At 50.8% G+C, this 14,783-nt stretch overlaps 1 protein-coding gene and 1 long non-coding RNA gene across 2 annotated transcripts; one reads left to right on the top strand and one right to left on the bottom strand.

Annotated features, from left to right (window-relative positions):
* The first annotated feature begins 875 nt into the window (after positions 1-875).
* On the top strand, positions 876-6,858 carry Iscu (iron-sulfur cluster assembly enzyme). Its single transcript, XM_050121154.1, has 5 exons — positions 876-1,040; positions 2,360-2,473; positions 3,100-3,210; positions 4,833-4,911; positions 6,366-6,858. Exons 1-5 carry the CDS (start codon positions 876-878, stop codon positions 6,449-6,451), a joined length of 555 nt encoding a protein of 184 aa, XP_049977111.1. The 3' UTR covers positions 6,452-6,858.
* Positions 6,859-10,592: 3,734 nt separating this feature from the next.
* Positions 10,593-13,282, bottom strand: LOC126488025 (uncharacterized). Its single transcript, XR_007588562.1, has 3 exons — positions 13,218-13,282; positions 12,690-12,896; positions 10,593-10,757 (listed from the first exon to the last, which is right to left on the bottom strand). It is a non-coding gene; the product is annotated as an uncharacterized lncRNA (long non-coding RNA).
* Positions 13,283-14,783: the final 1,501 nt, after the last annotated feature.

Genomic DNA, 14,783 nt, shown 5'->3' with positions numbered 1-14,783 from the left:
CATCTTAAGAAGGTCAAAGTCATTCTTGGGACTAAGCGCCTGCAATGCTCAACCCGTTCTAGTGCGTGCTTGTTTCCCAGGAGCCGAGCCGCAGGTGCGATCGAATGCATCACTGAGAAAATTACCGAAAAATAAAGCTTCCTCTCCTGTCGCATGCACACTATACTACACTCCCCTTTTTGTAAAGTCTAGTACCTAAGAGGTGCTAATCCCGGGCATTTTGTGACTTTTGGGTTCATAGTGTTATAAGCTACAGTAAGTATTGTTTAGGAATGCCATACACTGTCATAAAACTGAATATTTTATACATGGGTATATAAGTCCATGTATATATATACATGTATAAAACACCATGCCTCGGAATGTGTGTGTATGTGTGTGTGTGTGTGTGTATCTCGACATATACATGCCTCAAAGCATGGTGTTGGTTTCCTTCTTATAATTCTCGCTCTTGAATAGAAAATCATTGCTATTTGGCCGACTGCCTTTGTCCTTCACTAGCAAGGTTAACGAGGCAAGAATCGTGTCCGCTTTGCTTCCCTCGGGACTCCCAAGATTCTGTAGTGACACCTAGTGTACACTCAATATGTATTTGTTCCACAGATGAAAGGGTTGTATTTGAATTAGTAAAGAGAACCCGTTTCCTGAGCCACACAGCCAGAACATGGAGAACTGAAACTTATGCAAGTTCGAATCCCTAGTATGCCTGGGTCCGAGCGCCCTTGAGCGCCCCCGCGACGCCTGAGCAACTCCAACACCCATTGCAGCAGCCAGACAAACTCGCCCACCGCTTCAGACCTTCCCGCTCTGCGGACCGCCACGCCCTAGGGGCGTGGCCAGAAGATCGACGAGGGCGGAGCCTCGGTGACGTCGACATGCGCCCTTCTTTGACGTCGCCGAGGTCGACGCTGGTGCAAGCCGGCAACATGGCGGCGGTTGGAGGCGGCCGTCTGAGGAGGGCGGTTTCCGCGCTGCTGCTCCGGAGCCCGCGCCTGCCCACCCGGGAGCTGTCAGCCCCAGCTCGGCTCTATCACAAGAAGGTATGGGCGGGCGAGGGGGTGCGCGAACCGTCGAGGGGACGGGCGGCCGGCGCCAGCCGAGTACCCTTGGGAGAAGCGGTCGGCTCCCCGGCCTCTCCCCGACTCGCCTACCCCCGCTGAACAGTGACCCGACCCGCAGCTGTGCCCAGAAACAGCCACCGAGGATGCCGCGGCCGCCGCTCGCAGTGTCCCAACTCTGGCAGCCCAGAAGGGAGGGTCCTGGTGTGTCAGCCGGCGGACAGCACACACGCGGGCCTGGACTCACTGGCCCTCCCCAGCGTCCCCACCAGGCCTCTGCCCTTGCCACTTGGCCTTGACAAGTCACTGGCCCTCGCCTCGCCTGTCCCTACAGACAAATCTGAAGGCGCTCTTCGGCCGTCCCTGTGTGTGCAGAATTAGTGTGCAAACCTACTGCGTCGCTATTCTAAGGGGCTGATGGTCTCCAAGCGAGCCAAGCACCGAACCAACATAAAACTTTGGTTCTCGGTGACTTGTGTGTGTATTTTCAGGGAGCACAAAGTATAGAAGGGTAGGTAGTTTGCGGGCCCCGACCTTCTAAGGACGTAAAGGCTCCTTGACTTGAGACTCACTCGGAAAAACAAAAGACTACCACAGCTGATCGAGACATCCAAAGTACCAATTAGATGATGCGTCGTGGGGCCTTAGAGCTTAGACTCAAAATCGGCAGATTAGGTTGCCTCCTGCTAACCAGCCAAAAAAAAAAAAAAAAAAAGCTCGAGGTTATTAAATCCTAATACGATTAAAGTCCCTGACTTTAATCGCTGTTTGTTCTTGCTTGGGTTGCCCAGGCCTTCAACCCCCATGGGAAAGGTGTTTTGTTGACATTATTTGGGCGGGCTGACAGCTTTGTGGCAGCAGGGGGCGCTCCTGTCCCAGAGTGGCGCTGTGTTTATGTTTACAGCCACAAATGACCAATCCCGGGCCTTGGCTCTTCCATAACAATCTCCTTGAAACTTAATGAAGAAATTTTCTATCGGGGGCCGTTTTTATTCCTGGAGTTTTAAAATACATAATCCTCTTAAGGCGGTGTGTTTTGTTTGGTAAAAACGCAAGTGGTGGTTGAGCCCAAATCTAGTATCAGTGTGTGAGTCACATGGTCAGTTGTGGTTGAATTCCCGAAGCTAAGACCCTAACTCAGTGTTTTGCCACTATCTCAGACAGTATCTCCAAGATGAAGGTCGTTGGGAAGGAGATGAAAAGAGTTTGGGTTGCACTTTGTCCCACCTCTGTCCCGTTCAGATTGCTGACCCGAGGGAGACAGTAACGCCGAGGTGAATTCTGCTAATCTGTTGTTTCAGGTTGTGGACCATTACGAGAATCCTAGGAATGTGGGGTCCCTTGACAAAACGTCTAAAAATGTCGGAACAGGATTGGTGGGTGCTCCTGCATGTGGTGACGTCATGAAATTGCAGGTACTGGCTGGATGAAAAGGAACACCATTTGCTCACAGAACCTTTCGTCTTCTCTGTCCTGTGAGATGGGTGGTGAGGGTGGAGACTTGTCTTGTTCTGAAAGAGATCACTTCGTTTTCCTCGTCTGCATCAGTGTAGGCCCTGCTTTCAGGGAGTGGGAGGCTTGGTGAAGGTCACTGACCAAATGAGGACTCTACAGGAGCTAGCACTCCCCAGTGAGAAAGGGAATGTGTTGAGCAGGAAGCCATAGCTTCAACTGCAGTCTCCCTGATGGCCAGTAGGATGGAGCACTGGTCAGTGTCCAAGAGAAAGGTATTAATGGAAACCCTGTTTGCAGACTCTCCTGGTGCCTGCTGATAGTGGCAGCAGCTGTGAACAGGCTTGTGCAAACAGGATTCATATACAGCAGGCTAGGGTGGGGTGAGAGGTATCACTTCCCTGCTCCTCTCTGTCAGCTGGGCCTGTGTGGGCCCCGGCTTTCACTGTCGGTGACTGAGCTCTTTGAAACAAAACATAGTAATTGATGCCATAGCATCTGGTGTGCACAGCAGTCCAGGGCTCGTGCAGAACACTCACTGTGGGCCAGAGGTTCCAGGGTCACCTCTTAGCTCCAGTTTCTTTTCTAGATTCAGGTGGATGAAAAGGGGAAGATTGTGGACGCCAGATTTAAAACATTTGGTTGCGGCTCCGCCATCGCCTCCAGCTCCCTAGCCACGGAGTGGGTAAAGGGGAAGACGGTAAGAGTGCTCACAGATTGTGTGGAATTGTTGAACCTCATCACTCAGAAGGATTTCCAAGTGTTTTAGGCCAGCCTAGTCTACATAATGAGGTCTGTCTCAAAATAACTATAGAATTAAATCAGAATTCCCTGTGACCTTGGCTCTAGAAGAATCCAGTCATAAATCACAAAGCAAAAAGCAGGAAGATGAAGACGGCGAGTTCAAAGTCAGCCTGGGCCATGCAGCAAGACCTTGCTAAAAAAGAAAAAAAGTGTACTTGATTTCTTGAAGCCATTTTTCTAAAGTTTAATACTGGTTATGTTCCTCACATTGGGAGTTGTGGACCATTTTGTTGCAAGGCTTTGTGTTAATTACTGCTGTTTGGTTATCAGCTAAATAAAAGAGGGTCATCACCACACCAGTCTTTCCACCTGAGCAGAGCTGAAAGAAACCACCGAGGGTTTTCCCTAAGGTCCTTAAGGTTTGCTATGTGATAGTTCCTGTTTATTTCGTCCCATCTCCTGCTTCAAATAGGATTCCAGAAAGGCACATTCAAATTGATAGAAGTCACTTGTGTTGAGAGGGGGTTTAGGAATCAAAGCTAAGGAAGCCAACTAAGGCGAGCAATGGTCCATGTGGTTGGCCAGGAGCCTCTGAAGGGATCTGGAAAGGACTGTGAAGTCTTTGCATCCTTTTCTCTCCCAGCACTCTCCTTAGCAGCTAAGCTGAGGCTGCTGAGAGCCAGCTGCATCAAAACCACTGCACTAGCTGGGTGTGGTGGTGCATGGCACACCAGCCTGGAATCCCAGCTCATAGGAGGAAGAGGCAGGACTGGGGTGGGAAGATTTTCCTCAACTATACAGTAATTTAAAGATCACCCTGCCCTGCTTGAGATCTCATTTTAAATCACGTGCTCATCCTCTGCACCCTCCCAGGCCCCATCCAGTTGTCAGCCAGCTCTCCAGCCAGCTTGTTCTGGAAGAAAATGGCACCAAGGAAGTTGGCGGTTAAGAACTGGGGAGGGGGGGCTGGAGAGATGGCTCAGTGGTTAAGAGCATTGCCTGCTCTTCCAAGGGTCCTGAGTTCAATTCCCGGCAACCACATGGTGGCTCACAACCATCTGTGGAGAGGTCTGGCGCCCTCTTCTGGCCTTCAGGCATACACACAGACAGAATATTGTATACATAATAAATAAATAAATATTTTTATAAAAAAAAAAAAAAAAAAAAGAACTGGGGAGGGGGGGGGGAATGAGACTGCGCACGTGCCCCCAGGGCCTGGCCTTTAGAGGGCTCTGAGCTTTGACAGTGGTCTCTTTCTCTAACCTTGAGGTCTGCCTGGGAGATACTGGCTTTCCTTAATGTACAGGCCACGCCTCATGGCCTCCTGTCATCCCTCAGAGCTCTCAGACCCCAGGCATCCTCAGACAAAGGCCACACAAGCAGCCTAGGCATCTTGTTCTTGCTTACCCAACCAGGCAGGGCGTGGAGGGTGGGGCCTGCTGGAGACCCCTTGGTACACAGTGGCAGTCCTGTACTTGTTTTGAAATCCTAAGCAGGCGTTACCCCTGACAGCCTTCCCTTTTCACTGCCGACCCTCGGCAAGATTCACTAAAACTCTGTACTTTCCCTATACCTCAGGTGGAGGAAGCCTCGACCATCAAAAACACAGACATCGCCAAGGAGCTCTGCCTTCCCCCCGTGAAACTGCACTGCTCCAGTGAGTCTGCCTCCATTGCCAGGCATCTAAGACTCTTGGGAGTCATAAACTCCCTATTAGGACCCCACCCTGTGGCCCCAGAGAATGGCTGCCATGGTAACCTTTAGGAGGTTGAAGTTCGCTCTCACAGCCCAGACCTCTAAGAAGTCAGGCTAAGAGACGCTGTGACCTGGAGCCACACCGAACACCCAACCGGACAGCATTGCTCCCCTCAGAGATGAGGAAATGAGGCTTGGGGAGAGGCGGTAGGAGGGCCAGAGGTGAGCCTGGACCTTTGTTCAGAATCTGCTGTTCCTAACACACCATAGCGGATAGGCTGAGCAAGAGATAGCTTTCACCACCCTGTTCACCTCATCTCCTCAGGTGAGGCATTGTACACCGCCTACTGCACTGACTGCCCTACGAGAGGCTCAGAACCTGCAGTCAGATCTGATGCCCTCCATCTTCTTAGGTGTCCCAGAAAGCAGGAGTGAGGATGTCACCTCACTGTGCTGTCAGGATTTACTGAGTTACAGCTCACGTGCATCAGAGGCTAGGCTGAGCACTCCCAACACCATCTTAATGGTGCCCTTTGAGTGGGACACCGCCTGAGATCACACTCTCCACTTGAGCTTATACACAGTTTAGCAGTTCTGGGAAAGCCTCAGCCTTCAGCCTTCCAAGTGCTCATCTCTGTGGGTTGTTACCTTTCTGCCCCTTCCAACTCCCAGCTTCTACTTTCCCCATAGCCTGACTCTCAGTACAAGCCTTCCAGTGTGGGACTGCAGGAGGTGGTGTGCAGGCCATGCCTTCAGAGTCCTTGGCTTAAGACAGCTCTGCCAGCTCCTGTGACCTCTAGTCCACACTCTGGGACCTGATCTTTGTTGTGTCCTTGCCAGGTGACAGGCGCTTTCTGGAGATCTCCTCACTATCCCAGCCAGGAAGGTGTGACCATCCCAGTCTGTGTGTGCCCAGCTAGAACACTCTTGGGCCTTCCCAGCTCTAGCACCCTTCAGTTTAAAAAGATTATTTTCTTAAGACCACCTCCCAGCCGGGCGGTGGTGGCGCACACCTTTAATCCCAGCACTCGGGAGGCAGAGGCAGGCGGATCTCTGTGAGTTCGAGGCCAGCCTGGTCTACAAGAGCTAGTTCCAGGACAGGAACCAAAAAGCTACGGAGAAACCCTGTCTCGAAAATTCAAAACAAACAAACAAACAAACAAAAAGACCACCTCCCAGGCCAGCGAGATGGCCCACACTAAAGACTTGTCATCAAGCCTGAGTTAGAGCCCTAAACCCACATAGTGGAGGAGAAAACCCCCTTCCGTGTAAAAAAAACATGCATAGATACTCTAAATGCGTATTTATAAAAATATGTAAACATATAAAGATGTATGTATAGAAGTGTATAAAATAATAAAGACCACCTCTCCGGTGTCTAGAAATTGAAGCTATCTACCTTTCCATGCCTTCCAGTGCTGGCACAAGATGCCATCAAGGCCGCCCTAGCTGATTACAAAATGAAACAAGAATCTAAGAAGGAAGAGCCAGAGAAGCAGTGAGCCCTGGAGAAGCCCCAGCTGGTCACAGCAGCTGCTTCCCATCAGCTACTTCCCACTACCCTTACACCATGCCAGAGAAGCTACAAGAAACAGGCACTCTGCACCATCTGCATTGCGGTTCTAATGCAGGCAAATACACTGTTGATTACGCCTAATCCTGCGCTCCTTTCAGCTCACTTGCGTCCTTAGTGCAGTTAACGTCTGTTCTGATTTATGTTGTGGCCGGGGAACTGAAATCAGCACTGAAGTCGTAAGCTTTGGCAGCCTCCGGAGAGTGACAGCAAATTTTCCCTAACCCTGTGTGGGGAGATGCCAGCAGAATGCCTTGTTCTGTTATTTGATAGAGTTTATTACTGTATGTTTAACAGATCTGCATATATATATTATAATAAAAGAATATAAGATGATGGTTTTCTCCAGTGAGCCTGTCTCTTGTCACTCGCCCCCCAGTTCTGTCTGAAGCCCCTTGGGGTTCTCCAAGGCCAGGCTGAGATGGAGGACAGCACACCGGACAGCAGTGGCCACTTGGTGCTTTTGAAGGGGCATAGAGGATGTCTGCGCTTTTCACTGCACTTTGGGATGTGTGGTCGACTCACAACAGCTTCGAGGGTCCCTGCAGTAATTCCCCTGGTCTGTGAAAGTCAGAAATTAACCCAAGAAGCTGGCTGAGGTGTTGCCTAACCCTGTGGGCCAAGCAGAACAGCCTCAGGGTGAGCTTCAACTATTGCCCAGGCTCTGGCTTCATTCTGGCAGACGGTTCTGCTAGCGGCCTCACAGGCTTTGTGTCGTAACCAGTGAGCCACTCTGGTAGAGTGAAGAAACTCGTGAGTTCTGCCAGTGAGCCTGCCCATCTCCTGTTTCCCAGAAGGGTACATGTACTGCACTGGCACTCAGTTTGCTCAAGACAGGCGTGGCACCTGCCTGTAAACCCAGCACTTAACATGGGTTAAGGGAGATTAAAAGTTTGAGGGCAGCCTGGGCTACATAGACCACGTCTACAAAAACAGTCTGCTCAGGCAGGGATAGCAGCCGCTCCTGCCCTGAGCTCAGTACAGCTCATTGAGAGGCCCTGATTCTAGTGAAGACGCTGGAACACTACCACAGTGAACTTCAAAAGCAAACTTTTTCTGATGGTGGCTTCTGTGCAGGCGTATGCGGGCTGACTCTTAAATCATCTTTATTTTAAAATACTCTGGGTTCTGGGGAAGGGCCCAGAACTTCAAAGGCCACTCGCTCCCTCCACAGTCTGGAGGAGACCACAGGCCAGAGTCCATCAGAATCTCAAATTAGACCCTGGGTGGGGCCGTGTCAAATTGTCCTGCGGGGTGTGTCCTGCTGTGCCATTCAGTCCCCTGCTTGTGGCAGTGGCACAGTGCCCCACCTCTGTTTGTGACTTTAAAATGAGGCACTTCTGTCCCAGCTGACATCTGAATTCACACATCAAAAGTTGCCGCCAGCACAGCATAACCCTGAGAATATGAGCGGGTGCAACCCCAACATGTCCAATTTCTAGAACTTGCTCTAAGTCCACCCCTCTAGACCACCCCTCTACAGGCAGATCAACTTTGGGCGCCATGTACCCCTCACTGAGCCTAAGTGAGGGGTTTGTCACAGTCTCCATGTGGATCTCTGAACCCTGGAGTAACTCTCCCATGCAATGTCTGCTCTTTGGAGGGTTTGGGTTTGGGGGTTTTTTTGTTTTTGTTTTTTGTTTGTTTGCCTCAAAATCCTCCTGCCTCAGCCTCTCAAGTGTGTGATTATTTAGAGGCATGAACCACATGGGTGGATCACATAATTGGTTTTGAAAGTCAAGGTGAGACCTCTTCGTTTTTCCCCTCTTCCTGGCAAGCTGCAGGGAGCTGCACTATGAAACACTCATCCTTAGCTGGCCCTGGTTGAGTTCTTGCCCTATCTGTCCTGGCAGGTAGCTGTGGCTCTGGGGACATCAGAGGCTTCACCTGGAACACCCACACGAAGCACTAGCCTTCACTTACTGTAACTATGTCATCCAAGGGATTACCAGTGTATGGCTGATGGCACTTCAGCCCCTTTGTACACCAGGCACTGGAGTTAGGAGCTCAGGATAGAAAAATCTGAAGTGCTAGGAACTGAAAAGACAAAGAAAGGAAACAGTGAAGTTAGGGGTCTGAGGTCAAGATCCCTCTAGTCAAGAGTCAGCAGAGAAAGTGTAATGGTTTAAGTAAAATGCTGCAGGTCCCTGAGGGACGGCAGTGGACAGTTGGCCATGAACCCACACTGCAGGTCCCTGAGTGGCAGCAGGTAGTGGGCAGCAGGTCCCGAGATCACAGCAGGCCACAAAGGCGGGGGAGGGGGGGCAGGCAAAAAGCCACATGGCAGGTGAGAGACTGAGACAGATAGACATGCCATGCAGAGTGATATTTATTTTTGGATATTTATTTAGTGGGTTATGGAAGGCAAGGGGAAAAGGAAGAAGAGCAGAGAGAGAGGCAGAGACAGAGGGGGGAAGAGAGAGAGATGGAAAGGAAGGGACTCAGACTAGAAGCTGAAGATCAGCTTGCCTCTGCGGACAGGTGGGTGTGGGTGTGTTTCAGTGTGTTTGTGGTTTGTCTCTTAAAGGGACAGCAGGGAAGACCCTTACAGAAAGACCTTATCTGTTATTGTAGTTTCCATGAACACTGGCATCATCATTCTTGCTGCTATTCACAGGAATGTTATTACCATTAGAACCATTACTCTTTTATAATAAGATAATATCAAAGTTTCCAGCTTCAGTGTTGTTACCTGGAACTACACAGTGCTCCAGGGAACTACACGTACTCTACAGTGCTCCAGAGTACCACACAGTACTCTACAGTGCTCCAGGGCACTACACGGTACTCTAAAGTGCTCCAGGGCACTCCACGGCACTCCACAGTGCTCCAGGGCACTCCACAGCACTCCACAGTGCTCCAGGGCACTACACGGTACTGCACGGTGCTCCTTACTACACAGTACTTCACAGATCCTCCTGGTGATATCCATGCAGCAGTAAACCAGTAACTCCTGTCATATGATTTGACAGCCAAATTTGCTTCACCACAGTTTTCCTGCCATGGGGCTGAACACCACCCCTCACCACCTCCCAGATGTCTTTGGAAGGTCATCTTCGACACCTCTACCCCCGGCCTCACTTCACAGACATCCTAACTCCCAAGAGTCCCTGAGGGGAGGAGAACCCTCAATATTCTGGAGCTGATGGTGCAGAGCGATTTTTGGACCCTCCCGTGCTGCCCCAGGGCCTCAGGCCAATGGGTCACAGGAAGCTCAAGTGGGGAAAGGGGCTGGACCACACTCTGCCAGCGCATCATGCTCTCCAGTCCGCCACCTGCAGCCTGAAAGCAGAACCATGGAGCTTTAGGGACAACTTTGGAAGGAAATCAGAGGCCTGGGTTCTGATCCTAACTATGCCATGATCTGTCTACAACAAAAATGTAGCCATAGACTTAACCTTGCTGAGCCTCTTGTCCCTCACTGGGAGACTGGGGCAGTACTGGCTCCCAAGCTACAAGACTGTTGTGAGAGTTAATTCCCACTTGAGCAGAAAATTCCACAACACCTGGCATCTAGCAAGCCCCAGTGCCAGGCACCACCGCCGCTGGCACAGCCATCAGCACCCCAACACCCAGCATCCTCATGCTGGACAGTGGATTGTGTTCCCTCAAAACCTCCGAAGCAACTGTCCCTGGAGAGAGCATGGCGTGGCGATCAAGGTTAGATAGCTGTGCAAATGTGAGGCTAGGCCAAGAGGAATGATGGCCTTTAAAAAGGGGTCTCTCCCGTGCTCAAAGGATAGGCCGGGTGAGGACAGCGTGGCTGTCTACGTTCCAGGAAAGAGCCACATCAGAAACTGAACCCACGGGAACCTTGCTTGTGGGCTTTCCTACCTCTAGGGCTATGAGAAAATAAGATTCAGTTGTGAAAGACACATCGTTTGTGGTACTTTATAATGGCAAACCAAATGCTACCACTACCATCATCATCATCATCACCACCAGCACCATCAACTGTCTTAGCTGGGGTTTCTATTGCTGTGATAAACACACCACAACCAAAAGCAACTTGAGAAGGAAAGAGTTTATTTCAGCTTCCACTTCCAGGTCACATCCATCACTGAGGGGAGTCAAGGCAGGAACTGAAGGCAGGAACCTGAGGCAGGAACTGAAGCAGAGACCATGGATGAGTGCTGTGTACTGGCTTGCGCACTATGACTTGCTCAGCCCGATTTCTCTCTCTTTCTCCTGGAAAGTCATGCATAGCTCATAGTCTGGAGACCACCAGTCTGAAACTAACAACACAGAGACTAATCAGTCATTATAAAATCTTGGCCTTAGTTCCTAATGAGTTTTTTGTTTGTTTATTTATTTGTTTGTTTTTGTTGGTTTTATTTTTGTTTTTTTCAAGATAGGGTTTCTCAGTAGCTTTGGAGCAAGTCCTGGAATTCACTCTGTAGACCAGGCTGGCCTTGAACTCACAGAGATCCGCCTAACTCTGCCTCCCCAGTGCTGAGATTAAAGGTGTATGCTACCAATCTGCTTTCAGCCAGGACCACCAGCCCAGAGCTGGCACCACCCACCATGGGCTGGACCTTCCCATATTAATCACCAATTAAGAAAATGCCCCACAGGCTTGCCTACAGACCAGGTTTTTGTTGTTGTTTTGGTTTGGTTTGGTTTTGGATTTTTGAGAAAGGGTAGCATCTGTAGCTCTGGCTATCCTGAAACTTGCTATGTAGATCAGGCTGGCCTCAAATTCACAGGGATCCCTCTGCCTCTCTGCCTCTGCCTCCTGAGTGCTGGGATTAAGGTGTGGGCCATCATACCCCACAGGCCAATCTTCTGGAGACATTTTCTCTACTGTGGTTCCCTCTTCTCGGATAACTCCAGCTTGTGTAAAATTGGCAAAACAAACAAAAGCTAACTGTGACAATCACCATCACCATCATTGCCACTATCACCACCATCATCACCTTCACCATCACCACCTTACCATCACCACCTTCACCATCACCACCATCACCATCACCACCTTAGCCTTCTACAGCTATCAACACAATTTCACCTTAATCATCACCATTACCACCACTATCATCAATGCCTCCATTATTACAGTGAGCTGATTTTCCAATGGATTCCATGAGCAGGGTGTTCACTTGAGAGTATTCCCGGGCTCTGCCCATTCCTGTAGAAGTGGGGCAAGAATTCAGAATTGGGAGGAGAGGAGAGAAAAGCAGGTGTTGCCAAACCAAGGCCTCAGTCCCCATGATGGGGCACTTTAGGACTGATCTTCCTCCATGTTGTCCTGCATCAGGACCTATGCTCCTTCACACTCTTGGGCTCAGGACTCCTTTTCCCAGAGAGAGTTCTAGTTTGTACTCAGAGGCGATAAGACGCTGATGACTAAGCCGCTGGAATCCCAGGCATCCTCGAAGCTGCTGTCTATGGGCAAAGGGCTTGGTAGAGCAGCTCACCCTGCCCCACTGGTCCTTCAGCGCCAGGATTCTGCTCTCTTTCCCACAACAGAAGGGTCCCCAGAGAGTGTTCCCCATCAGGGGACTACTAATCCACTTCAACCTCCAAAGGCTCCAGACAGCACAGCACAGCTTCCTCTCAGGTTTGACTTGGACAGCTCTGGGCTCTGGGTCTCCTTCCAAGCATCCCCAGTCTCCAGGGGAGCCAAGTGGAGGACAGAGCGCTGGTGTGGTTATCTGTGTGTGTGTGTGTGTGTATGAGAGAGAGAGAGAGAGAGAGAGAGAGAGAGAGAGAGAGAGAGAGAGAGAGAGAGAGAGAGAGAGACACCTAGGTTAACTAAGCTAAGGGTCCCCTGGGACAGAGCTGAGCCTGTACTGTGTGTGACCCACCGAAGCTTCATTCACTCAGCGCCTTTGGATGTCGCTAGAATAGTTTGCAATACTGCGAGGTCACATCAAAAGTGCCCCTCACAAAGCATTGCGAGGTCACGTGGAAAATGCCCAGCACAAAGTATTGCGAGTCACGTGGAAAGTGCCCCACACAAAGTATTGTGAGGTGACTTGGAAAGTGCCCCACACAAAGTATGCCACAGGCGCTTATTAAATGCTCATTCCTCCAAAGGTGGTTCCTTACCACACTGCAAGGAAGGACTCAGGAGCAATGTGCTTCATCCTTTCATGAAACAACTCCCCCTCCCTCTCTCTCACAGCTTGCTTGTGAGAGAGCAAGTTCACCCAGTTCATTCGTACCTCAGGATCTTTGTACCTGCCGTCCCCAGCTCAGGAGCCATCTTTCCAAGAGCTCCCCAAGGTTGCTGCCCCTTCAAATGGGTCTCACCCAGGTGCCACCTTCCAGACAGGCTCCTGTAGCCACTGTTAAGGTGACACAGGCCTGGTCACTCTCGAGAGATCACCTCTGAGGCATCACCTTTGGCTCACCTTCCTCCAGCAAGGGCCCTGGAAAACCAGGAGGCAGAGCTTGTCGGGTCCTCCCCGGCAACTTTCTCTGCTTACTTGCAGTGGATGAGGTAACTGGATCCCATGAACCATATTTCCTTCCAGCTCAAGCAAAGAGACTCCACAGACTTGGAAAAGTCCTCATTTTAGCCAATAACCAGTACAGGCCAGATCATGATTCAACCACCACTGCCTAGACAGCCCCTCCTCCCCTCACCCCAACCTTCGAAGCCCTCCCCAAACCCTCCAGCAGCAGGGGTGGGTAAGCAGAAGGCAGGGCATCAAGACCCCCTCCTGCCTGTCTGCCACTGGCATTTTTACCCAGCCTCAGGATGTCTCTGTCTGGAACAACTCAGGGGAAGTCGGGTCCCCCTGGGATCCCACCAGCCGGAAACAGCCGCAGAAGTGTGCTGGAGAAAGCGCTGAGCCAGCAGGAGTGCAGGGATGCTGTCCCAGGGATGGCTCTGCCTGCCTGCAGGCACAGCTCCTAACCCTGCAGGGTCAGCACTTCGGGGAGACACCAGGCTAGACAGCAGGAGGAGGGTAGGTGCTCACAGAGCCAGCTCATTCAGTTTGCCAGGGACAGGTCCACCCAGCCTCCTATGGTGAAGGAAAACTTCGTGTTCCAATCAGGCTGGAAAGTATTTGCTAGACTTCAGTGGCTGTCCTGGCTCCTTTCACGTCAACTTGACACAAGCTGGAGTCACACGAAAGGAGGGAGCCTCAACTGGGAAGACGTCTCCCTCATAAGATCTAGCTGTAGGGCATTTTCCTAGTTAGTGATTGACAGGGAGGGCCCAGCCTATGGTGGGCGGTGCCATCCCTGAGCTGCTGGTCCTGGATTCTATAAATAAAGCAGCACCCTCCATGGCCTCTGCACCAGCTCCAGCCTCCAGGCTCCTGCCCTGCCTGAGTTCCTGCCCTCAATGCTTCTGATGATGAACTGTCATAGGGAACTGTGAGAGAAATAAACCCTTTCCTCCCCAAGTAGCTTTGGTCGCGGTGTCTCATCACAGGAATAGTGGCCCTAACTAGACAGTGATCATCGGTGACACAAAGACTTAGTAATCAGGGGCTGGAGAGATGGCTGAGGGGTTAAGAGCACTGACTGCTCTTCCAAAGGACCCAGATTCAGTTCCCAGCACCCAAAGGCAGTTCATAGTTGTCTGCAACTCCAGTTCCAGAGGACCTGACACCCATAGCAAAACAGTAATGCATATAAAATAAAATTAAAAAAAAAATCTTAGCAATGTAAAACTAGAAAGGGGTTTCCTTACCATTGAAAAAGCCATTTGCTAGGAGAGACAGCATACGTCTTACCGTTACCAAAATATTAACAGGTTCTCAGGAACAGCAGACTCAAAGACTACACTCAGCATCGCCTCTGTGAAGGCCACCATGGCCTTCGCCTCTGCCTGTCACCAACTGCACAAACAATGGGATCGCCAGTGTCACCTCTACCATCATCCATTCTACCACACCATCACCTGTACCCCTACTATCTCTTCCTCCACCACCACTGCCATCATCCCCCTCTGCTGTCATCCCCTTCGCCATCACCTCCCCATCATCACCTCCCCCATCATCCTCCCCATCATCACTTCCCCCATCATCACCTCTCCATCATCAACTCCCCCATCATCACCTCCCCATCATTACCTCCCCATCATCACCTCCACCATCATCACCTCCCCATCATTACCTCCCCATCATCACCTCCACCATCATCACCTCCCCATCATTACGTCTCCCATCCACCATCACCACCTTCCCAACGATCACTTCCCTCATCATCACCTCCACCATCCTCACCTCCCCATTATCACCTCCCCATTATCACCTCCCCCATCATCCTCCCCATCATCACTTTCCCCATCCTCACCTCCC

The sequence above is a fragment of the Alexandromys fortis genome, unplaced genomic scaffold, assembly GCF_014885135.2.
Source record: "Alexandromys fortis isolate MF-2015 unplaced genomic scaffold, M_Fortis_MF-2015_v1.1 scaffold_197, whole genome shotgun sequence".
NCBI lineage: Eukaryota > Metazoa > Chordata > Mammalia > Rodentia > Cricetidae > Alexandromys > Alexandromys fortis.
This window is presented reverse-complemented; position numbering and strand designations above follow the sequence as displayed.

Excerpts from the sequence above, each read along its gene's own strand:
- Iscu (XM_050121154.1), top strand. The coding sequence starts at position 876 with ATGCGCCCTTCTTTGACGTCGCCGAGGTCGACGCTGGTGCAAGCCGGC. Across the intron at positions 3,211-4,832 it reads AGTGGGTAAAGGGGAAGACG|GTGGAGGAAGCCTCGACCAT; the intron begins GTAAGAGTGCTC and ends CCTATACCTCAG. Across the intron at positions 4,912-6,365 it reads CGTGAAACTGCACTGCTCCA|TGCTGGCACAAGATGCCATC; the intron begins GTGAGTCTGCCT and ends CATGCCTTCCAG.